Source organism: Pelmatolapia mariae, linkage group LG22 (genome assembly GCF_036321145.2).
Source record: "Pelmatolapia mariae isolate MD_Pm_ZW linkage group LG22, Pm_UMD_F_2, whole genome shotgun sequence".
NCBI classification, from domain to species: domain Eukaryota; kingdom Metazoa; phylum Chordata; class Actinopteri; order Cichliformes; family Cichlidae; genus Pelmatolapia; species Pelmatolapia mariae.
The window spans coordinates 12760038-12784355 of NC_086245.2; the positions used below are offsets into that span (position 1 = coordinate 12760038).

At 39.3% G+C, this 24318-nt stretch overlaps 3 protein-coding genes across 3 annotated transcripts; 1 reads left to right on the top strand and 2 right to left on the bottom strand.

The window, feature by feature from the left end:
- Positions 1 to 544: 544 nt before the first annotated feature.
- Positions 545 to 2710, bottom strand: LOC135933753 (tetranectin-like). The gene is made up of 3 exons (XM_065471906.1): positions 2607 to 2710; positions 2399 to 2497; positions 545 to 1488 (listed from the first exon to the last, which is right to left on the bottom strand). Exons 1-3 carry the CDS (start codon positions 2701 to 2703, stop codon positions 1082 to 1084), a joined length of 603 nt encoding a protein of 200 aa, XP_065327978.1. The 5' UTR covers positions 2704 to 2710; the 3' UTR covers positions 545 to 1081.
- A 1486-nt stretch (positions 2711 to 4196) lies between these two features.
- exosc7 (exosome component 7) lies at positions 4197 to 8219 on the bottom strand. The gene is made up of 8 exons (XM_065471908.1): positions 8114 to 8219; positions 7856 to 7957; positions 7035 to 7129; positions 5831 to 5996; positions 5196 to 5266; positions 4978 to 5101; positions 4756 to 4911; positions 4197 to 4370 (listed from the first exon to the last, which is right to left on the bottom strand). The coding sequence occupies exons 1-8, from the start codon at positions 8168 to 8170 to the stop codon at positions 4266 to 4268; spliced, it is 876 nt and encodes a 291-aa protein (XP_065327980.1). The 5' UTR covers positions 8171 to 8219; the 3' UTR covers positions 4197 to 4265.
- Positions 8220 to 8965: 746 nt separating this feature from the next.
- Positions 8966 to 24026, top strand: zdhhc3b (zinc finger DHHC-type palmitoyltransferase 3b). Its single transcript, XM_065470597.1, has 7 exons — positions 8966 to 9331; positions 14779 to 15110; positions 16861 to 16985; positions 17806 to 17902; positions 18866 to 18947; positions 19238 to 19368; positions 20909 to 24026. Exons 2-7 carry the CDS (start codon positions 14808 to 14810, stop codon positions 21065 to 21067), a joined length of 897 nt encoding a protein of 298 aa, XP_065326669.1. The 5' UTR covers positions 8966 to 9331; positions 14779 to 14807; the 3' UTR covers positions 21068 to 24026.
- The last annotated feature ends 292 nt before the right edge of the window (positions 24027 to 24318 follow it).

The following is a 24318-nucleotide window of genomic DNA, read 5'->3' on the forward strand; positions in this document are numbered from 1 at the left end:
TTTGTTTTTGTTTTGACTTGCAATAAATTGTCAGTGTATGATGGGGAAGCGGTGTAGCCTTACGTGACCTTACGGCCATCATTACCTCATCTGAAGTGACGTTTCATTTTCCCTCTTGTGCTTAAACATGGGCCTCTTTGCATGCTGGACACTAAAAAAGCGGTTTCAGCCGCAGGAACTCCAACTATAAAAACAGTGTGATCAGGAGGAGGGTGAGGAAGAACTGCTGAAGAGTCGCAGCTACTGTTTACCAAGGAGCATAGCGGAAATAACAAATGCAGAGGCCAGGTTTATGTGACATTTCTAAATTGCAGACTTATGATTTTTAAATAAAGTCTACACGTCTTCTGACTTGCAAGTTTTGCAGAATTAATCTTCAAAATTTTTTGGAGGAAAGCAAATTTCTGAAAAAAATGAAAATGAAAAACAGGGATAGACATTGTAGTTTATTGATGGTAATTTTACAGGTCGCAGGCTACAAGACTAGCAAACTGGAACAAATGAAGACTGAGTTATTATAAAAATAAAAAAAAGTTATATCAGTCATAATTCTGGCTTTCTTTAAGTCCTATTTAAAAAGAAGTTTAAAACAGTGGTTCTCAGCCAGTGAGTCACAGAACTGCTGTTGATAGGTGTGAGGACAACAGAGTTACACCCAGTTTTTCATTTGTGGATGGTGCCAGCACCCAAACACTATTTTTAATCACATGAACATGGTTATTTCAACTTATGTTTTTCTAAAATGATATGCAGTTTTCTTTGCTATTTCTTTGTACAGCCACACAATCTCTCGCTTACTCCAAACTGGACTGTGGTCTTCTTGTTGTTTTTATTCCAAACACCAGGAATGCTGCAAAATTACATATCAGCAGCATCACATTTGTCTAAAATAACATCTTCTTGTGCAACTGATTGTGACTTCTACATCAGACTTTGGTTCTGATGCAAAACCAGTTGGGAACCGCTGGCTTGAACCCCTTTTAGGATAGCAAAGAAAAGCAGCATTGCAGTGAGAGTAAACACACACACACAAAGCAGCTATAACCAAGCAAACGCAGAGTCACTGGTGAGATAAATGTGGTCAAACGATGTTGAACTGGCACACGGATGGCTTCTCGTCGCGGCAGTTCTCGTCAAACCACTTCCCCTGGGAGGCTGCAGACAGCACAGCGCAGTTCTGGGACATGCTCCCGTCTGGCTGGGGGGACCTAAAGTTGGACGTGTCCCAGTTTTTGTAGGTGATGCTGCTGCTGGTCTGGTCGATCCAGGTGCCCTCGGTTACCATATCGTTGATGCCCAGCCAGACCTGCTCATCTGGGCCGATGCTTTGGCGGACGTAGTCTCTGAGCTCATCGTTCTCATCCTTGGATGTAGGTGTGCCAAGGACACCGCCCAGGGCGTTGCAGTCTTCGCTGGCGGTGTGATAACGTTTCCTCACAGGGTCACTCAAGAAACACTTGCCATTGATCTTTTTGCCTTTTAAACAGACTGCAGAGGGAGAAAAAGGGAGCTGATGGTTAAATAAGAACAGTAAAACACTTTTATTTTTGATGTTTCCTGTTTTTGTGAGGACTTTTTTGATAATGGTATGCAGGAAAAAAGTAGCTTTGTTATCATGGCGAACACAACTTTAAAAAAGAATGTATGTGTTTGTTTTCCAGAAACAATATGATTTTCTGTTCAGAACAGCGGGGCAAACGTGTTTTCCAGATTAAAATATGGCATTTTAAAGACTCCACATGTATCTAATCTGCACTTATGTTTAACTGAAGCATGCTTCAGGGTATTGGATCCAACTTAAATACATATTTTGTTCTCTCAACTGTAATCCATATCAGACAGAAGTGAGACTAAGAAGTGCGTCTGTCTCCACTCTGCCGGTGTGATATTAAAGGCATATTCACCTTCAATCACCAGTGACTAGGATCAGCCCAAGCACAGTTTATGAAGGAGGACACGTCAACAAGTGTTATATAGATAAATGGGCTAAAATGGATAAACTAAGTTGATGTTGCATGAATAACTGGGAGAAATTGTGTTGAATAATCTAAATGGGTAGAGTGAGTGAAAGTGTGTACTGCAAATTCTTACTCTGACTTGACTGAAAACATCTAAAAAAATCAAACAATGATTAAAAACAAAAATTCTGATATTTTGTGTCTTACTAATAAGATTATATAACAGCTAGTTTATAGTGCATGCATATTTTTTTAAATAAAATATCAAATGTCTTAAGGCAGATTTAACAACTGGCCCTAAAGCAAGGTAAGCAAGCACTGTTATACACCGTTAACTTGCATACACTCGTACACTTAAGGGTTTTATCACATGACGGTGCAGGTAGTGCCTTCTCTTTATGACTGTTTTAACTATGAACTGTTTTAAACACCAGGTTTACCTCTTTGCAGAGCCTGCTGTTCCTTCAGTAGGTTGAGCTCCTGGACGATGTTATCGATCTGTTTCTGTAATTCCACAATAGCAGCATCCTTTGTTGTATCTGATTCCAGACATACAAGAAAAATTTTTTTAAAGGTTACTTGTGCAAACTCAGTGATCAAACAGCTTTAGAGTGTTTTAAGTAAGAGGAGACTCTTAAGACTCTCTACCTTTTCTCACGGGCTTCTTCTTTGTTGGAGTCTGCTGAAGCGAGGAGCTTACGAGCAGCAGCACTCCTAGGAGCACACACACTCCTTTGAACTCCATGGTTAGACCTGTCGAATGAGGCCGAATCAACGTGGACACTCGCAATTTATCCATCTCCCTCCCTCTCTCTATTTGTCCCTCTCACACCCTCCCTCTCATCCCCCAGAAGATGGAAAAATTCAGTAGTCTGAAAGTGCTGTTTGTAGGAATAACAGTCCAACCTCAGAAGCCTTTAAGGATGGCGTGTGTGCGTCTCATTTGGCTCCAGACTCTTCACGTGGAGGTTGAGGGCTAACCAGAGCCAGGCCTGGAAAGCAGGTGTAGACCTGCAGACTGGGGCCAGACAGTGTGAAGCAGCTATTACATAAGCCCTCTGCAGCTTTCATGAAGGTGTATAAAAAAAGACATAAACAAAGAGCGACTCTTCTGTTGCATAAGACCCTGCATAACTCAGCTATAGTTTTATTGGCTCAAATTATTATAGTTTCATCCACAACATATGGCTAAAATTTGATCTGTAAGTTTTATTATTGCAGGTGTTTTTGACAACAGTGAAGGTGCATTGTGATCCTTTAGTAGATGAGATGCAGGATTTTTTTTTTTTTTTTTTAGTTTCAGACTTCGCACTGAAAGATTTAGGCAATGGTTCAAACTTTGCCCAAATGTCAGACGGATCCAAAGCAAGAGCTTGTTTTGGATCGGGCTGTTGTCTGCCTGTGCACACACCCTCACCCTGTCTGAGGACAAAGTGGAAATGATCCAGAGTCACATCTGGTCCTTCTGTAAGATTCCACTACCCTTATTCCTCGGCTGACACGTGGCAAACACAAAAGGATGCAGAAAGACTGGACTGTTCCAGTGCAGGTCTGCTGAGAGAGGGCAGTGCAGATTTCAAGAATGGAAAGTTTTGCATTTGTGGTGAGTTAAAAAACAACAACCCATTCACTGATGCAGAACAAACTTTAAAGATAAATGAACACAAGCATTGTTCAAGGTTCATATTAGGCCATTTTCCAACCATTTGCATCATAATAAGTATTTTAAATAATCTGCACATCATCTTCTTTCTGACTTTGTAACAGCTTGAAATCAGACTAAAACTAAAACAGTCAATTAAACAATTAGCCCATAGAAAATATTTTGATAATCAATTAATTGTTGAAGTTATTTTTAAGCAAAATGCCAAAAATTCAGTCTTTATTGACAGCAACTTGAATATATTTGGTTTTGGGCAAAAGAATACTGGTGGCCGCAAGTGCTTCCCCTGAGCCTCCTACTAGGTGCACGTATGGTATAAATGTGAAAATCCTAGATGACTTCCTTCTCAAGTTATTGCATTCACAAGATTTTCAATAACTTCAATAACATCTTCATAATAATAATAATAATAATAATAATAATCCCTCACTAGCTTCAGCTTTCAACCAGACTTATATCTTCTACACAGCTTCATCTATTGTGATTCAGACGCCACATAAAACAATTCCTCTATCAATCTGTGTGCAAACAAAACAACAACAAAAACATATCTGAAAAAACAAATATAAGCAGAGTACAAATAAACACTTTATTAGAAAATTATGTATACATGTAAACACAAACTTAGAAACAGGAGCGGATTTTTAGCCCAAAAAACCAACTTTCTCTCTCTTTTTTCCGAGACTCTCTTCCTGTTCCAGCAGCTTCATGAGAGGAGCGTGGAGGGCTTTCCCAACTCGTTTGCCCGCCTGCAGAAAAGAAGCAAACAAAGAAAGAAAGAAAGGAAATAAACAATCCACCCATTTTTCTGCCACTTATCCAGGTTTGGGTCACGGGGCAGCAGTGTAAGCAAAGATGACACTTGGCTCTGCCTAGAAATTCTGTCTATAAAAGTAGTGAACTACTTTAGTTCGGTGGGTGAGCAGGTGCCCATTGACTTATGGTTGAAATGCAGCAGCCCAGGTTCAAGTTCGACCTGCAGCTCCAACTCCACATGAGAATATAAATGATTCCTTTTAACTGAAGGTCAAATGTTGCTGCTTTAAAATGTAAATAAGGTTAAAAGCACAATTTGTTAATTCTTCAGCTGTGCTGAGAGGAGGCCAGATGGCTGAGGAGCAAAGCTGGGCTCACCTCTGTCATTTCAAAGATGCTCTCTGGGTCCAGACTTCCTCCGCCCACCTTCCTCATACAGGTGATGGTGCCCTTGTGCGTGACGGAGATGATGAGGCTTGCCACAGAGCAGGCCTTCTCCTGCAGTGTTGCATCCACCACATGTCTGTGTCCCACCTACAGAAACACAGTGAGCCGCATGTAGCACTATGGTGTGATGACAGTATCAGCAAGTGAGCTCACCTTGCACAAAGTCACTATACAGGGAACGTTTTCTACGTTGAGTCTCATACAGTCGTAGGGGTCGTCAGACAGCTCAATTTCTTTTCCTCCTTCATCATCGGATGATATGTGAACTTTGGGAATTCTGTCAGTGGAGTAATCAAGACTTTTAGTAAGATTTAATCTGTGCAATATTAAATAAACTGTAAGATGCCAAAAAATCCCAAACAGAGACTCACTTTGTGTTGAAGAGAGCCGCCTTGATAGCTACTGATATGGCATCGTACAAGTTTCCATCACACTGCAGGAGCTGTGGAAGCATAAAAACATGAGATTTGACCCAAGTTGTTTGGATTTATTTGGAAATGTTCAAGCAAATCTTAACACCTCTACACAGGTAACAACTCTTACTATACAAACAGTAAGAAAAGGGTAAATGCAGGAAAACAGCCTTGTCATTTTGAGGATAAAAACAGAAGCACAGCCCATAAGAATCACATCTAGGGTTGTGATGGAATAATTTTAATTATTTATTAGTTTTTTGTGCTAAAATATGTCAGAAAATTGTGAAAATGACTGGTGTAATAAGTTCTCAAAGTCAAATTATTGTCCAAAAATAACTTGTTCTGTCTAAAAACAATAAATTTATTATTGCAGAAGACAACTGTGGAGCAGCAGAGAGGATTTTGCCTGGATCACTAGTCAAAATTCAATGACGCTCAAATGCAGGGCAAAAAAACCTGCAGTCATGGAGAAAGGGAGCTGCAGTGTGCAGTGCACTTTTTCTTTATTTTTGCACACTAGAAAAAAATTAATATTAAAAAAGAAAAAAAATTTCAGGAAGCAAAAGGCAGCGTTGGACACTACGACTCACCAGCACATCCACATAGAGCACCCAGCAGTGTTCTCCAGCACATATGCAGAGGCTCTTCAGATCGATGCTGCGTTTGTTGTTGAAGACTTTGTAGAGGGTGTTACTCAGCTTCGTGCCCAGCTCCTCACCCCCTCTGCCCTCAAACTCGGGGGTCGCATTGGCCGAACTGAAGAAGAAACAACCCAGTAAAGTCGTACAGCAGGAGCTTATCCCACAGTAAAGTTTACTAGTCTTGCTACCTCTCTTCACACACACGTTATGTATGGTCATATGATAATATTTTCTTTAGTGGACTATGGTGGAAATCCAGGGAACAGATAATGCAACACTACCTCCTGGCGGCAGCACATCCATTAAAACACTCACTTAACTTCAAGTGATTTTTTTTTTACTTTCAATGTCTTTAAAATCTTTAATTGCTGATGCAAAAGTTTTGATTTGAATTCAAGATGTGTCACCTAAACACTGTAAAAAAATGACACGTACCCACGTTTAAACCAACAGCGGGTGTAACAACTCTTCCGAACCACAGCCTGGCTTACCTTTCAACTACCCAGAAAACAAAACAAAAAAACAGTTGTTTTTTTTTTAAAACCACATTCATGAATGGAGAAAAAATACACTCAATTATTCTGGGGTATTTTTTTTATTTTTCTTTTTTTATTTTTTTTATTCTGGGGTATTTCTAGTTCTTTTTATATAACAGCAGCTGTCGCACTTTTACCTATTCTCGCGCTGCCAAATAAATCTCACAGCAAATAATGAGAATAATAATTGTAATAATAATAAATAATCAAATCAGAAGTAATCAAAATCAGTACTGAATTTCAGGATTTGTACATGTTTTAGCACCAACTCTGCTGCTACACTATACATTTTGTGCCCATCAATAATATGTACAAAATAAAATAAAATAATTCTGTGATTAACATAGAAAGCAAATTTCGATAATCACTGTGATGATTGTAGAAAATGCTGTGGGACTTTTCCCCCCTCTGTTAAATCCATAGTGGCACCTCTGGACTCAAACACATAACACACCTGATTACAGCTCTCACCAGACACACGTGCTTTAACGTGGAATTACCAGCTTCAAGTGGAATAGTGAAATGATATTGTGGATGTTTGTATCCCTATTTTTGGCCACAGTTTCAGAATTGTTATACCCCTCATAAACAGAAATATCATTTAGCAGCATACATACCAATCAACAAAGAACTCCAAATAGCCCTCGGCTGGGACCGTTGGCCTCGGTTTTCCAATCTCTGCCTTAACCCCCACAAGAACCGCTGTGTGCCCCTGAAAGAGAGACAAACCACGGGGGATATAAAAGGGTTGGTGTGACAGTGGAACCTGGAAACGAGCTTTGACAGCACTCTGACTTCTGAAAAGCGTATTCATGCCTTCACTTCACCTCAGCTTTACTACTAACAGTTTTCATTCATCTGTCAAGTCATTCAGGTTTTGCTTTGCTGACTGTAGCTGGACTAAAACCCTGTGGGAAGCCTCTTAAGTGACAAGTGAGATCACATATCAGCCATTGTGGCTTCCTTACACTGGCTCCAAGTCAAATTTAGATGTGATTTTAAGAATTTGTTTTTGCGTAAATCGTTTAACGAGTCTGGGAAAATTAGTTGCCCAACTTTGCACTAAGGGCCACATATGGGACTGTTGTGGAGGGTGGCCTTAGTTAGAGTCCCTTTTAAATGGTCTTTGGTATGTAGTCCAATCATATGTGCCAGTGTTGCATTTCTCAAACCACACTCTGGTTCTTTGAACTATTTGGATTCTCTTTTTCAGGAAGAAGTTGGGACATATTATTTTGAGGCCTTCGGCAGTGCTATTGTTTGTGTTACCTTTTTACTACAAACCAGCGTTCAGAGTCGTAAATGAGAGGACGGGACTTTGCAATGGCCAAGATGTGGAAAAATGTTGAAACCCAAACTGGGCCGTAACTGATTTTTGTTGAAATATCATTAAATTTCAGTCTTTCAGCTGTTCACACATGCTGTCTGATTTAATTACCAGCGTGACTTTGGCGGATCCGTCTGTGTTGGAAACCACATCGGTCTCTATTTCCATGTGTCTGTAGTCCTCGCAGCCTCGTCCATCCACCCTTAAGTCATCCTGAAGACCAGGAAGAAATATGTCAACAGAGACAGTGCTAATGCAGCTAGCTTCCTATCGCTAAAGCTCATAAATACATACATTTGAAATGATTTTAACAGAGTAAACAAAAGTCTGGGGCTGTATTTTTTTTTAACATGTTTGTTAACAACTTACTCGTATGCCGTGCAGTATGTACACCTTTTCAGCCTCACTCACTTGCACTGTTGCCATTTTTCAGAAACACTTTTAGCATGTGTGTGTATGTCTGTCGCTTTACCCCTGCGTCATCAGAAGACGACAATGGGGGCAAAAATCCGAAGGGCATGCTGGTTGTTTGAGTTTTCTAATAATCTTTACAGGTAAACGCCCCACCCATTAAACACAAGACAGTAATCTCCTAAAAATAAAGATATTCCACTGATGTTGACACGAAAAGCAACTTAAAGTTTGAACAACCCTTTACAACGATTTTTTCTGCACGTGGTTTAACTTGTGCCACGTATTTTTGGTAATTTTTTTCTTGTGATTTATTTCCACGAAATCTGTGAATTTTGTGTCCTATATATTTTACTTGTAAATTTGCTGTTTTAGATTCTTTTTTAAAGGTTTCTATTTCCTATTTTATTAAAGAAAATTTGCTATTTTCTTTAATAAATATGTGAGTGTTTTCTCAACAACTGCCAATTTTTGCGTGAAAATTTGCTGTTTGTGTCATAGATTGACATTTTTTGTTCTTGTTTATTGCTTAAAATATTGTAATTTTGGGGGGTTATTTGCCACTTTTTTTCCTCTCATTTTTTCCTCGTACTTTTTTATGGAAATTTTTCTCCCCTAGTACAATCCTTTATTTATTTATTTATTTATTTATTTATTTATTTTCCTTACTGACTTACTCACTTTTACCTTCAGTAGCCCTCACCATCGTAAGGGGGGCAGTAGGTTTTTGCAAGGTATTGATCTCACAGCCCGGGTGAAAGTACCACCTAGAAGTCAACGCTCAGGGCAAAGCGGCCCATAACAGACAGGAGAGGGTGTCTGACTTCCTGGTTGGATCTGCATTTTGTTGTCCTGCTGCCCGCAGAGCTTTCTGGATCTGACGGGAGGAGCGGCAGTTCGACAGCACCTTGTTTCAGGTCACGTTTAGCTGACTGTTAGCGAGGATAATTAACACTTCTTTGAAAACGAGACAGCAACGAGAGCGGGAGCCGAGTCGCTGGGGCCGTGGAGGGCAACTGTCCGAAGATCGGTGAGGTTAGCTGGGATTGAGCTAACGGACGCAGCGGAGGGGCAGACAGGCGTGTGTGGATAGTTTGGGGTGTCTGAACTCTACAAGCCTCTAAACTACACGAAGAGTTCAAGAAGCGTCCGTCGAGAAAGGCAAGAGAGTGCGAGGTAGGCTGTGAAAACTCAGTTTCACTCTGGAAAATGGTTTTGTACATTTTAAGTGTTTCCAGTTATCAACTACTGGAAAACCAGTCATCCCGCTCTGTTTCAGCTACCAGTTAACTTCCTGGTTTGGTTTATTACTGCACTTTCCAAAAGATGATACATCCTATACATCATATATGTTACCATATACGCTACTCATCATATCTTTGTGGTGGTTAGTTTACCTGAAATACAGCAAACCGTGCTCAAAAGCACTTCAGCCGTATACATGAGCCCAGAAACACGCTAGTTTTTTCCTCCTTAGTGCCTCTCAGGTTATTCAACATATTTTAGCAGATGTCTGTTTTTTATCCTCGAAATCAAATCGGCCAAAGACGAGCTGGAAGGACCAGTCAGTGAATCATGTAGTGGATAAACAAGTAATGAAGCTGCTGTCTTGCAGTTGCCATAACATTAAATACAACCATTATTAAAATAGCTTATCTCATTATGAATGGCTTAATAAAATCAGTGTCATATGACAAAACAAGATAGCTCAATAAGATACAAAAAAGCACAGTTAGATAAGAAATTAATGAATAGTAATATAAGAGTGAAACCAAAGACAGGCGACTGAAATGGAAAAAAGGTGATCATCTCCTCAGAGTCGCACTTTGTCGTGGAGTCAGATATGTTGGTGAACAGTCTGTTCTTGATGATTTATTGGAAGGAGGATTGACTTAAATGTTTGAGATTTTATACTCCTACTGACAACTCGCATTCACCCAGGGTCTTATTCTGTTCCACCTTTAACTCTTTTCGTAGCTCACATCCACGCCTTTGATGTACTTAGAGTCACCAATTAAGCATACATGAACTTTGGACATTAGGTATAAATGGGAGCAGCTAAATAAAAATACACAACAACAGAAAGAGCAGGTTAACTCCACACAGAGAGCATCCAGGAAGGCTTGAACCCAGGAGCCTCTTGCTCTGAAGCAGTTAGGTCACACCAGATCCAAAGAGGGCAGGTTTTGAGACTTTTACCTATCAAAAGTGGTCCAAAAACAGGACAACAAGTGATGGGTGCTCAAGCATAATGAGGGCTGTGATAGAAAGTTGTAAGAATACAGAGTGCATCCTGATCTATGGCCACAAGCACCTGAGTGTTAGTAGTTTACAAATGTAATTAAAATTAAAATCTTAAGTGTAAGAAAGTGTTTCTTTAGTGTAAAGAAGTGCATTTTAAAAGCGTTCACCTTAGCTGATTTCAGTATTTCAAAAAATCTGAGATGATAAGCTAAATTGAAAGGCACCCTTTTACCCCACTCCCTTAAAAATAAGCCTACAACACAGGGTGTCATTTCATGTTAAAAATTCACATGTGAAACAAATAATAAACAACCTGAGGTGAACTTGGGAAAAATGGGTGTAGTGTTCTACGTCTTTATGTTTAAACCATGTCTAGATCTCGAAATACTTTCAACTCACCATTCGTTTCACACCTGTACAATAAATATGCCATCAGTAAAATGAGTAACAATTCAGTTTTTACTGAAAAAACTGGACAAATTAATGACTTCTGTGCAATTTTCACTCTTTGTAAAGCCATCCAGTGGGCCAGACTGGACCCTGGACCTGCTTTAGCCAGTAGAGAGTTCGCTCTGTCAGTTTAAAGACCATCAACAGCTACTCCGTAAGCAGTTTGTCGTGCCTAATGTGTCTCTTCTGCCACTCTGCTTCAATACAGGGACAGCAGTATGTATGTGATGATAAATAAAACAATGTGATTCGGTGTCATAATCAGGTCATGTTTGTTTTTGCAGTAATAATCCCTGAAGCATCACATTAGTCTTGAGTGAAACAACCATTTTCAGTTTTTTAAGTGGCCCAATGAGACTATCAGTAAAGTGGAACAACATCAGCATGTTAACTGGCTGTTTATCCCAACAGGAGGTCCTCGTGCCGCCTGCCCGCTCAGCTGCCTCCTTCGCTCGGTGGTGTAATTTATTTTACAGCAGGGTATCAAAAATACCTGTGAATCATGGAGTGTTTTAGTGTGCTGCATGCATTTTAAATGAACCTAAATTTACCGTGTTAAACATTTTCACATACTGTATCTACTGTATCTTCCAGATCGTCTTAGACAAGATTTTGTTGTGTAAAGTGTTTCTGTTCCATTCAACTTGGTTTTCCTCTCTATACAAGCAGCTATTCACTGACAGAAATCTATAGACTCATTCTGCAGGAGAAACTATTGGCTTAATTGTTAATGAACTCAGCATCAGTAGTTAGTTTCACTCCAGGGCTTTCTTGCCTATTTCATTGTCTTTTTTTCATCATCTCCATTTTCACTCAACACTGGTTTCATTGCTGTTTCTAGCTGTTGTTTCTAATGAAAGGAGTCGTTTTCAGTGACACACCGGCCATGTGTAAGCTTCCTGCATCCTGAAGCAAGTTTTACTTGAAACTCGACAGGTGGACTTCCTCCACCCGTCGAGTCAAATACGCGTCAAGTGAGTCACACGAGTAAACAACACGTGGTTATTACAGGGACACTAACATGTGTACTTAAAATTCATTTAGTATTCCAATAGAACACTTAAAAAACAATCGTTCATCTAACCAGAGTGAAGTTGGTGAACTTACAGCTTATTTGCAGCAGGGGAAGTAAACTGAAACTTGAACTTTAAAGCAAAGAGTTCCCAAAAATGCTTCAGCTTTTTTGTGTGTGTAGCTTTGGAACAAACTGTGTTGCTACACCTTTGCAGTCACAGTTACAACATACTGTAATACAGGAAGTTGAATATTGAATATAAATGATGAGAAAAAAAGCAAGTGGTTGGTCTAGAGTTGTTTCTGGAGCAAGCTAAAGACCCAGAACATTAGGAAATACCTGGATGGTAGGTTTTAAATGAACATCGAGCCAGTTCGTAGTGAACTGCACATTTTTATCAATTCTTGATAACCTCAAGAGCCCTGGGAATAAATTTGCTAAACATAATTTTTGTAGCATTATAGAAAAAATACAACAAGTGTATTTGGCTACTGAATGAGTCTTTTTAGATTCTGTGATTTCATTTTATTTATTTATTTATTTTTTGGAACACAGTTGTATTATTTACCAGTTTCAGAGTACACTTTGTGTCTTTTGTCCTGTATTCCTCATTTCACCCCCAGCCAGTTGCAGCAGATGGACACCCCTCCCTGAGCCCGGTTCTTCCTGTTACCGGTTTCTTGCTGCTAAAAAGGAGTTTTCCCTTCCCACTGTCACCAAGTGCTTTCTTACAAGGGGGTTGTCTGATTGTTGGGGTTTTCTCTGTATTATTGTGGGGTCTTGACCTTAAAATGTACAGTTGTGATTTGGCTCTATATAAATCAAATTGAATTAATTGTTAGTAACACCTGCAACAAAAATTGACTTCTTTTGACTGGTAGTTTACAGTGACAGATTAGTATTATCTGATGACCACATTGAGATAAATCTCTCACAAATGTATTTATTCAAATAAAGAGTAAAAATTAGAATAGCCTAAATGAGCACACAAAGCTATTTTAAATGTTTGGTGCTGCTTAAAAATGTCACTGCTGATAGATGCTGTGTCACATTCTTGGGAAATGTAGATGTGCTGGGATTCTTTCCTTTATTGTGATCCACAGCTTGACATGGTGGTGAATGTTGGGTACAGAGTTTTGTTTGTCACCATGCCATCTATGCCGTTTGACATCTGTCCAACTTTGGCTTTAGATGGATTGATCCTTCCAGGAAGCTTTTATTTCACTTGCAGTAATGTAATGACTTGTTGTCAACTTGAGTGATGTTAAATTCTAACCTGGTCTCATTGCGAAATGGTCATGAAAATGATTTTGTGTGTTTTTGTTTTTTTTGTAAGTGTTTTTTTTTTTTTTTTCACATGCACGGACACAAATTGGCCACTTTATGTTGTTAAGTTGCAGTCAGCAAGACTTTGGCCAGTCCTGAGTAACTTGAACTTTGAACTCTGAAACCAGTGTGTTTCACATTTTGTGCTGCCTCTGTTTTTGAGCGTCCTGAGTAGCATGTGTCGCCATGCCAACCTAGAAAACTGAGCATCCTTTTGAAACGGCCGGCTCGTGTACTTTAACCCAGATGTGATCTTTTTCTAAACCTAATCAAATAGTTTTCTTTCCTAAACTGAACTAGGTCATTTTTGGTATGTAAACAGAACTAATGCTACAGTCACATTGGGGAAAACGGTGATCTGCTCTGTCTGGACCCTCCCTCACACATAGACATGGTGAAATAACAAGCATAGGAGAAGAAACTTTGGCACCAAAATGTAGTAAAAACTGATCCGATTAAAAGGTTAAATATCATAAATCCATTTTGGTTTTGATTTAATTTTGCTTTCCTTCTGGACAGTGATGGAATCTGAGATTTTAGTTTTATTGGGAGATTTTGTCCCAGTTGTGCTGTATGTTTTTATTCTGATTAAATTTCTGTCCTCTGGGAAGCTTGTGTAACTGTCAGGATCATTGGACAAGCCTTAATTAATGTGGACATAAAAGTGAGATTAGACTATCATTCAGTTAAGTCTAATGGATAGATCGAATCCTTAGTTACGCCCAAGCAGTTTGATTACTCTAATTTTAATCTTAAGTTTTAGTGAGGAGAAGGGCATCAAGGTTCCTGTATCCTACAGGAATCAGCTGTTTTATTTTAGCCTGCATGTAATACTGAGATCTAGTTATTTTTGACAGTTTGGCCCCTTTCAAGTCACATCAGATTTTTGTCTACACACACACACAAACCTGCTTGATGACTTATTTATGAGCCTCGTCTCCAGACGGATCTGGATACACACACGCTTAAGCTCCGAGCAGAGCAGGACAGCCGTGTAGTCTTGTTTTGTTGTGAAGCATTGTTTTGTGTTACCTCTAAGGCCAAATGCTGAATCTTTGCTGTGAGAAGATGGATGGATTTTCTTGGCGTTGTGGGATCAGAGCGGTTAGTGTTTGTTCCTCCTCCAGTTAATGCGTCCTCTTGAGCGTTTACTCCAACATTATTTGCTGATTCACTGTGCCTTAATGGCTCCTACCTTTATTTATATTCCTCTAGGACCATGCAGATGCTGTTATTAGTCTGTTTACACTGACTCTTAATTGCTGTGGGACACCACTGTTACAGCGACGTATCAAAGTAATGCAGTCAGAGCAGAAAAAACTAGTGGATAAAATTAGTTGTTTGATAGAAAATGAATCAAAAAAAATAAATCAAACGTTGTTTTGTTCAGCTTCTCTCCTGAGATAATTTGAATTTCTGTGTGTGACAGAGAGAATAATCCATATTGAAGGTGTTGGAAGTGAAAATAACTGTATGGCAACTGTGTACCATCCCTCGCATAAGTCCCTAATTCCTCCTCTTCTTTCATTTTCTTCCCACCGCTCTGTCCCCCCCTCTTCCTCACCATCTGTCTCGTCACTCCTCGCAGTATGTGGTTGGAGCCACAGGCGCTGTAGGATGAAGAGCCCGGCGCACCGCACCAGGGACATTGAGCGCCAAGCTGGCTACCTGAAGCGCGAGCACTGCACCCCTCCTCCACCGCGCACCGGCTCCGACACCATGTGGTTCATCCGCGACAGCTGCGGCATCGTGTGTGGCATCATCACCTGGCTCCTGGTCTTCTACGCCGAGTTTGTGGTGGTGTTCGTCATGCTGCTGCCTGCCAAGAACGTGGCCTATAGCCTCTTCAACGGGGTGCTGTTCAACGGCCTCGCCTTCCTCGCCCTTGCTTCCCATGCCAAGGCGATGTGCACAGACCCGGTCAGTCAGAGCTTTATTGGTCCACTTTATTTGCTTGTAGGATGCGATACTGACTGTCTGACTGGCACTATTTATCCTCTCTCGATTTATTAGTGCAATAATTTAAGAGTGTGTTCCTGTTGGTGTGCTTTTAGTAAATATTTGACTTGCAACAGTTGCAATAATTAAGACAAAATGTCAGACTGGGGTACTAAACTTTTATTTCTGTGCTCTTTTACTTTAAACTTCCACAAATTCCTCCACACTTCTCTGACACGAATTTTGCAAATTATATCTACATTTTATTAGGTACTCTGGCAGCTATGAGTTTATAATATATGCTTATGAAACGCAGCGCTCTCCAAACTTTGTGGTTTTGTATCCTTTAATGTATAGCTGGAACCTATGGTCTGTCTCACATGCTTTTATTTAAAAAAAAAAAACTAAACTACCTGTAACTTGCAGCAGAAATAGAAGTAAAAAATAAAATAAAAAATTGATCAGATTTCTGTTATAGAACCGATTTAATTCTTATTTTCCACCACATTAATCATCCCCTCAGTGGATCCCTGATCCTTAGGTTGTGAGCCCCTTAATTATTCAACAGAATTTAAACTGTAGTCATATCAGATATAATAAAAATGTAATTCACAGGTGATGCTGAGCACTTTTACCTTGATACTTTAGATACATTTTTCTTATAAAACTTAATGTTTGTGGGATGTTGAATGCACAGATTTTACTTGACATTTTTATACATTTTTATTGTGTGTTTACTTCCCCAAAATATAAAATGCCACACTGCAGTATGATGAATATTTAGGCAGTATCTGCCAATATGCACTACTGCAGTATTAAAAAGTCAAAAGTTTAAGGGTTGTACCTTTTTTTTCCCTCTCCTTTTTTTTTCTTTTTTTTTTTTTTTGCCTATCTGGCTTAGTTGTATCACAGTCCATTGACTTTCTTGGATATCAGGTGCAAAATAAATTATCTTGGGTTCCCTCCTAGTTTTTGACTCTGAGGAAACTCTTCTTTGTTTCTTGGATAGTCTCACATAACCCGTAAAGCCCTACTGAAAAATTTGACACTTTAAAATGAGTTTAAGGCCGCACCTGTGAGGGCTTGCATGCACTTTAGTGTGGGGTGGGCTTTGTTTTAAGTCTAATCTCATTTTTAATCTTCCGTTACTGTGTTTTAGTCATTTTTTTATTTGTGCTCTTCTTTATGGATTCAGCGGCTTTTTTTGTTTATCCCTTTCAGTCTGGCTTTACTATTTCTGCAAACCTCTTTTATTTTAAACATACTCTTAATTTACTTCTAATTGTTACATAGATTTGGTTTGTTTTCTTTATGTACTTTGTTTGTTTTTTGATTTTTAAATGCTTTTGTGGTTGTCATGTTTTGTCTATCCTGGGCTTGGAAGCCGCTTGAGTCACCTCCAGCATTTGTAATACAAAGAAAGTTCAGCATAGCCACAATATCTATTCCTTATCTGGTTTCACTTCCCCTAAAATCCGCAGACAGGCTAAGCGGGTCACATGAAGGTGATTACCAACTCGATAAGTCAGCCTAGGGTTTCCCAATCTAGCTATAAGTGCGGTCACATGAAAGAGAGTGTGCGTTTGGCTGGAGAAGCACTTTTTAAATGCACTTTATAAAATAAAAGCCATCTTGCCGTCTAAGGAAATCATGTACCCCCGAAAGAAATCATGTACCACATGTAGAGTGACAGAGCAGAGCTGACTTCTCTTTTCATCCCTCTCCTCCTCAGGGTGCTGTGCCTAAAGGAAACGCAACCAAAGAGTTCATTGAAAGTTTGCAGCTCAAACCAGGACAGGTGGTGTACAAATGCCCCAAGTGCTGCAGCATCAAGCCAGACAGAGCTCACCACTGCAGGTACAGCACTGTATGAATCTGTGTAGTATAAGAAAGGGTACACTTCTCATTGCAGACTGCACATTTTGGGAACAAAACAAACAGGAATCTGCTGAAGCCTGCACCTCACAGAGGAAAGTCCTGATGCGACTCTCCGGCTGGGAACGCCACTCCTCCTCTGTGTTTGTTCCTAGACTGGCTCTCCTGTGTCTTTCAGCTGTGTCGCATTTCCCTGCAGACTCTGCAAGTTGATAATAATAAGGACTTCCCTCTGTGGCTGCTCAGTGGTTTCTCTGGGATCTCAAGGCATGAAAAGTGCAAAAACACCTCCGATTAATTGAATTGTGAAGCCAGTGAGTCAGCCCGTCTCAGAAGCAAAAATGGCAGTCAGTTTGATTCTTTTCAAGCTGAATATTATGAGTCATTCTTGAGGGTGCTTCAGATGATACAGTGCAGTGACACAGTTATCTCTAACAACCCAAACAAACAGTATATTACACACAGAATGGCAGCCTTTTAAAAAGAGATTTCCCCATAAAACAAAGCGCCCAGGCAGCTCGAGTGTGACTCTCTGCTTTGTCTTATGATAAATTATGAGTTTCTGGCTTTTACTTGAGTTGTCAGCCTGCTGCAGTTTTGACAGATAAATAACCCCAAGTCTGCAGCTGCTATGACTGAGAGCAGCCTGTTCATTTTCTCACAGTTGAGGGAATTATGCTCCTTAAGGTGTTTGTGTGTGTGTGTCTTTTAGTGACAGTTGTTGTGACATACCGACATCCACATTTGTGCATTGCACGACTCCCTCAGGTGTGCCTATGATTAATTTATTTTGTCTCCACAGTGTGTGCAAACGCTGCATCAAAAAGATGGACCATCACTGCCCCTGGGTGAATAACTGTGTCGGAGAAAACAACCAGAAATACTTTGTCCTCTTCACAGTGAGTCTTTAACAGCAAAACGAATATTAGAATCCACTTGAAAATATTCATAATTCTTTCATTATCATGCTCACACTTATACTTGGCTCTTGGGTCGAATGTCATAATATATAGGGTGCACCCACCGGCTACTTTAGTAGGTACACTTTACTAGTACTGGCTTGGACCCACTTTTGACATCAGAACTGGCCTAATTTTTCATTGTACATATTCAGCAAACATAGGAAACATTGGATAGAAATTTTGGTCTATATTGACATGATAGCATCACATTGTTACTGCAGATTTGTTGGCTTCACATCAGTGATGTGCATCTCTTGCTCCACCACATCCCAAAGGTAATCTATTGGAGTGTGAAATGGCACTGAAGGCCATTTGAGCACACTGTAACTCATTGTCATGTTCAAGAAGCTAGTTTGAGGTGATATGAGCTTTGTGACATGGTCACATTGTTAACTCTGCTCTGAGCCTACCATCCATATATCACAGCAGAAATTGAGACCAAGACCAAGCAAAGTTTTTCCAATCTGTCTGTCCAATTTTGATGAAGACATGTAAATTGTACTCTGAGTATCCTATTTCTAACAAAAGTGGTACCTGGTGTGGTCTTCTGCTGCTGTAACCCATGCATTCAGATATGCTCTTCTGCACAACTTGGTTGTAACCAAGTGGTGTTCATTCGTGGTTATTTGAGTTAAAGACCTTTAGACATCGGACATGAAAAATCCAGACTCCCTTTTTCAGCTGTTCACACTGACTGCGTAATTGTGTTGGACGAATTTGTGGCAGGGTTTTTTTGGGGTTTTTTTCGAACATTGTTTGATTTTTTTTTTTTCTTCTTCTTCACCCAATTTGCCTGTATGCCTAAATGCATTTTATTTTGGCTTTCCAAAATAAGACCATAAGTGAATATGAGGACTATAAAAATGTGATGACTGACATTACATTTGTGTTTGTTTTCAGATGTACATTGCACTAATATCCTTCCATGCGTTATTCATGGCGGCCTTCCATTTCGTTTTCTGCTTTGAAGAAGACTGGGCGAGTACGTGTCTGTCCTGTAATATAGTAGTTTAGTATAGGAACCAATCCAATCAGTAAAGATTGTGACTAAGATGTAAAATGTTATGCATTAGAAGACTAATGGGGAACTCTTTTCATAGTTGATTTATTGTCTAAGCAAACTTGACACATTCTCTGCACTGACAAGCTATGATTTCTCTATTTTTATGAAAAACGTGAGGGGCAAGCCTCTGATTGGGCTAAGTGAGGGAACAGGGAACCTTGACGCTTATTTATTTAAGTCTTTAAAAAAAAATCTCCCTTTCTTTCCAGAGTGCAGCAGCTTCTCTCCACCAGCAACTGTCATCCTCCTCATCCTCCTCTGCTTTGAAGGTCTCCTCTTTCTGATCTTCACTGCAGTCATGTTTGGGACTCAGGTCCACTCCATCTGCACTGATGAAACGGTGAGTAAATCCAGCAGGGAATTTCACCACCTTACCTCTCCTCTGCACGCCTCTTGAAAACTGAATTTCAGCTACCGCCGTGTCAGCAGTCTGACATGAGGTTAAGTTCTCATGTCAGAAACTTTCCACCTTGCTGAAGAGCCTTTAAAAAAAAGATACTAGATCCTTTTCAGTTTTATGTGGAGAAAGTGCTGGCCTGGCTCTGACCCTTGTTTCTGCAGTTTCTACTTCACCTCACAGAGAACATTTCTCTGTATAAAACTGCAGTTAGTCTTTTTAAAGTCTGTTTTGACTCAACCAGAAGCATTTTGTTGTTTGTCTTCAGCACAAAGTTAAGTGGAAGTAACTGTTACATCAGTCGCAACTGATGTAAGTGTTGGTGACCTCATTGACCACATCTTTGTTATTAAGGAAACATGATAATTTTTATCAATTGTAATGTTTTAGAAGAAAAACAACAACTGTTTATTGCATGAGATTATATTTATTGCTTGTGCTCTCTAAAGCTACTTATGATCAGTACATTTACTCTCGTGAGAAAAGATTTTATTGTCCATACTCTGAGAAAATACTTCCTTTTTTTTTTTTAAATCTATAAAATGTAATATTAGAAATGAGAGAAATACTGTTTGTGATTGTGCAGAGGGCGTCTGATATCACTAGTCTTAAAAAAAACCCAACAACCATAAATTTGTGATACAAAGTTTATTTTGTCATATTTTGTCATATACTGGACCTTAGTTTAGCCCCTCAGTTCATCATCTGTGAAAACAGCTCTTTTTAGTTTTTTTTCCCCTTTAAGCTAACTTTCTTGTGATTGGTTGCTCCTTGCAAACAGAAAGTTTAAAGTCAGACCTGTGTGCTTGAGGGGACTGTACGAGGAGATCTGCTCTCACTGACATGATATGAGAGTTTAAAGAAATTACTAAAAGCAGAGATTTAGAGCAGTCTCAACTCTGAGTGTAAACTGACCTCATTATTTGATACTCTGGCCATGATTGATATCCGTCACTCTTAAGAGTATATACATTTGACAGAAAACAAGGAAAAGCATATTTGGTCCTTTAAAGAAAAATTGTTTCTTAACAGTATGAAGACCAGCACCAGACTCGGGTGTTTTAGTTTGCAGTTTGGGGTTGCGACTCCTTAAGATTTCCCAAAATAAACTAAACCTGTCTATTAGTTCGTCACTAAATGAGAGCACAGAGGAGCAGATAATTCACTTACATCCTCCAGGTGGGTTCAGAGTAATGCATTTTCTGCTCAAGACACGCACAGCTCTGAGTCACAGACTTATCACTACAAGAACTGTCAATTGTAGTGTTATATGGCCTCCATTTGTTGACTGTGTTGGTTTATCCTGTGAGCTTTCTTAAACGTCAGGAACCACTGAGAGTGAGTCACCTAAGACCTGTGAAAGGAAAACAAAAGAATACAAATTGTGATTCATTTTTAATCCCTCATTCAGCAGCCGCATGTTTCGGTGTTTTGTATCAGGGCTGAATTTAACTCACACTGCGTTGCTTTACCCTTTTTGCAGGGTATCGAGCAACTGAAGAAGGAGGAGAGGAGATGGGCCAAAAAGTCTAAATGGATGAACATGAAGGTGGTGTTTGGCCACCCATTCTCTATAGCCTGGCTGAGCCCCTTTGCAACACCTGACCATGGAAAGGCAGATGTGTATCAGTATATAGTGTGAAAGCTGGATTCTAAGTGTCTGCGGACATAGACTGATCACTCTTGCCTGGAGCACAAACTTCTCGTAACCACTTCTAAATTTTCTTTCTTCTAGGAACTATTGATATTTCAGGGTGTTTTGTTGTAAAATGTGTTTTTCCTTTTTAAATTTTGCCGTTGCCCTTCCCCCGTTTTGGTGCTGACTGAGATTAACGAGGTGTAGCTGCACGATACAGCGCTCTTAAGCTACGCAGCAGCATCTTGACAAGAAGCATCTAATGAGACTCTGGCAAAACACAACAAGAGATTAAGTTTTGCCTTCGCTGGAGTAAATATGCCTGCAGTATCTTCAATCATCTCCTACTTCTAAGACTACACAATGTGAACTCAAGTCCTGAATGTTTCTACTCAAAGCAGCGCAGCATGGTTGCCACAATGAACACCTGGTTTTGTCTTCCTGTAAAAAATGATCCTTTTTCCTTCATTTGCTTTATTAATGTAGTCGCGGTAGTCTTTTGCTGAATGCTGCGGATGATTTGCCTTAGAACAGAGCATTAGTGAGCAGTGGAATCTGCTTTTTGTAAAGCTATTTCTATTTATTTGCCTTAATTTGACAGTTCAGGCTCACACTTGTTAATGCTACTTGTTTCTTTTTGCTGCCAGAGAAAAGTAGGTTTGTCCATTTCATTTTTCTTTTTTTTGCATTACTGCAATCAAAAGACAAATGTAACGCCAAACTTTTCTGGCAAGAAATCACATTTTGGAAAAGTTTTAAGTGTTTTTCAAGAGGACTCTGAAAATGGAGAACAGCAATAACCTCACGGTGGCTTGTTAAAGTTATAACCCTTAAGATTTTTGTGCTACTTCATCAGTTTATATTGCACTAAACACTCGCTGAGCCACTACAGAGGAGCAGTGTTTGTATCTGCCCACAGAGCATCCAGGTAAAACAAGGTTTCTTTTCAAGTAACCTGAGTCTTGCAGCGCCTATCTTCTTATGATTTTTTTATTTAAAACCAATCTAGTGTCACAACATCTAGAAAAAGTCTGAATTGTCCCTATCTTGATCGGGTCGTGAAGATTATCGGCTAGATCATAAAATGCTAAGCCAAAGGCAATTTGAAGATTAAACTCTGACAATCACTTTGCGTTAGCTTCACAATAGAACTTCCTTTGTGTTTGGCCAGCAGAGCATGTAAGAAATGTTGCATTAGATGCATCTTAAACAGCAGGTACAGATGCTAGCACTGGGACAGTGGGGATAAATAAGCACTGACTGAATTAAGCACTTCAACTTGCTTATGCTGGCAGTTTAAATTGTGCATGATTAACAAAAAATTTATAATCAGCAGCTCTGCCGTAAATATTACCTTAACTTTTCAAGCCTTTTATTTTTTTATGACCTTCATAGAAATCATCAATATGTGTCTTACAGAGATGAGATTTAAAGGAGGAATATTGGGAAATTTATTTTTTTAATACTTTTTTTCCCCCTTTCTTTGAACAAGTAATGAATGCTGAATGTTTAAACTAAACATTCAGATCACCTTCTAATATTGTGAAAGTCCTCCTCGTGCTGCCAAAAATGCTCAGACCCACTGAGGAATTAACACATGACCTTTAAGGTGGATCTTGTGGCGTCTGGCAGGACAGCATTTGGGTCCTGTGGGTTTCAGGGTGTGGCCTCCATGGATTGGGCTTGTTCCAGTCACACATGATTGGATGCTTGATCCACTTCTTATCTGGGGAGCTTGGACTCCAGGTCAATGCTTTTGTTGTGTTCATCAAGCTGTTCCTGGATGGTTTTTACAGAGGGGTCGGACACGTTGGCATGTTTGTGGAGGCTGTTTTGCTGTAATATTTAAGTGGGTGGTACATGGGAAAGTAACAGCCATGTGAATGCCAATCTTCCCGGGTGCCCAGCAGATCATCTCACTTTAATAAGATGAGCAATGCTAATTACTTATTCTCTCAGTGATTTTAATGTTGTGACTGATTGGATTATAATTGAATAGCTGTGTAGAATTTTATGGCAGAGCTGTGTTTAATTACATTAGACTTCCTAATAAGGTGGCCATGTAGAAAAGCAGTTAGAGAACGTAAATAAACTGGATGTCAAAATGTTGTCCAAAAATGCTAAAAGTGTAAAAACCAAAAGAGTTCGATTTCCTGAAAAGCTTAAGGGTTATAACTTTCAAGTCTGATACTAGGCAGGTAAAAGTGTAAGATACTTACAGTGACTTCCTGGTCGAATTTAAAACTGAAGTTAAACCAGCATCCTTTTGAACTTTTCGTTTCATTTGCTTTGTAACAATCACCAGCTGAGACAGAAAGTCAGGGAATCAAGCAAAACACGTTGCTCTGTGTGTGTTGACACTAAGTGTATTTTACTTGCTCTCAGTTGATGGAATTTGCTTGTTGTCTGGTTTGTCACAGATTTTCATTGTAATTATGTTTTTTGGGGGCGGGAGCTCAGAGAAAATGTTCACTCAGGCTGGAAGTGTGTAACTGTCACAACTGTAGATTTTAATGGAACACAGGAAAATCTGATGCAGATAAGAAATGGGCATCTTCAAAGCATTTAACACTTAAATGCCTTTGCCAGAACGTGTTATTAAAAGCCTTACTCGAGTTGAAAACAAAAAAAACATGATTTAGAGGATGATGAAAAGATATTATAAATATATGCGTTGCCAAATTGAAGACTAAAGGAGGGGAGGCAAGGATGTAACCATTAAAACAGCTGTCAGAAATTAGATTTTCTTAGGTTTTTAAATGTTTTAACCATTATGTGGACATGGAACAGGTTTACACATACAGCACACCAGCTTTTTTTTTCTTCCTCTCTAAAATGTTCTGTGGTCGGTATGCAAACTTATTTGTCTTATTTACTGTGGGCCACGTGATTTTTATTTTGTTTTTCTGACCATTGTATTTGTTTCAAGGGATATGAAATAAAATGTATGACTATGGATATTTTATTTACTGTTTGTGTAATCTTGTAGACATTTTTGATGCAAAGATGTTAGTGATGGATAGTATTGATGCCACAGTCATTATTTAACAGCTGATTCTTCATTACAGAAGCTTCTAAGGCTGAAAAACGTTTTCAAAATAGGATAACCTCACACACAAATACTGTAAAAGCGTAGACCTAAAATCTCATATCTAAACTGTAATGTGTAATTATATCAACAAAGTTGAAGTTACAGACTTGATTTGCATTTATTTAATTAGAATTCACTTTTTTTTTAATTATTTGTTTACAGCTCA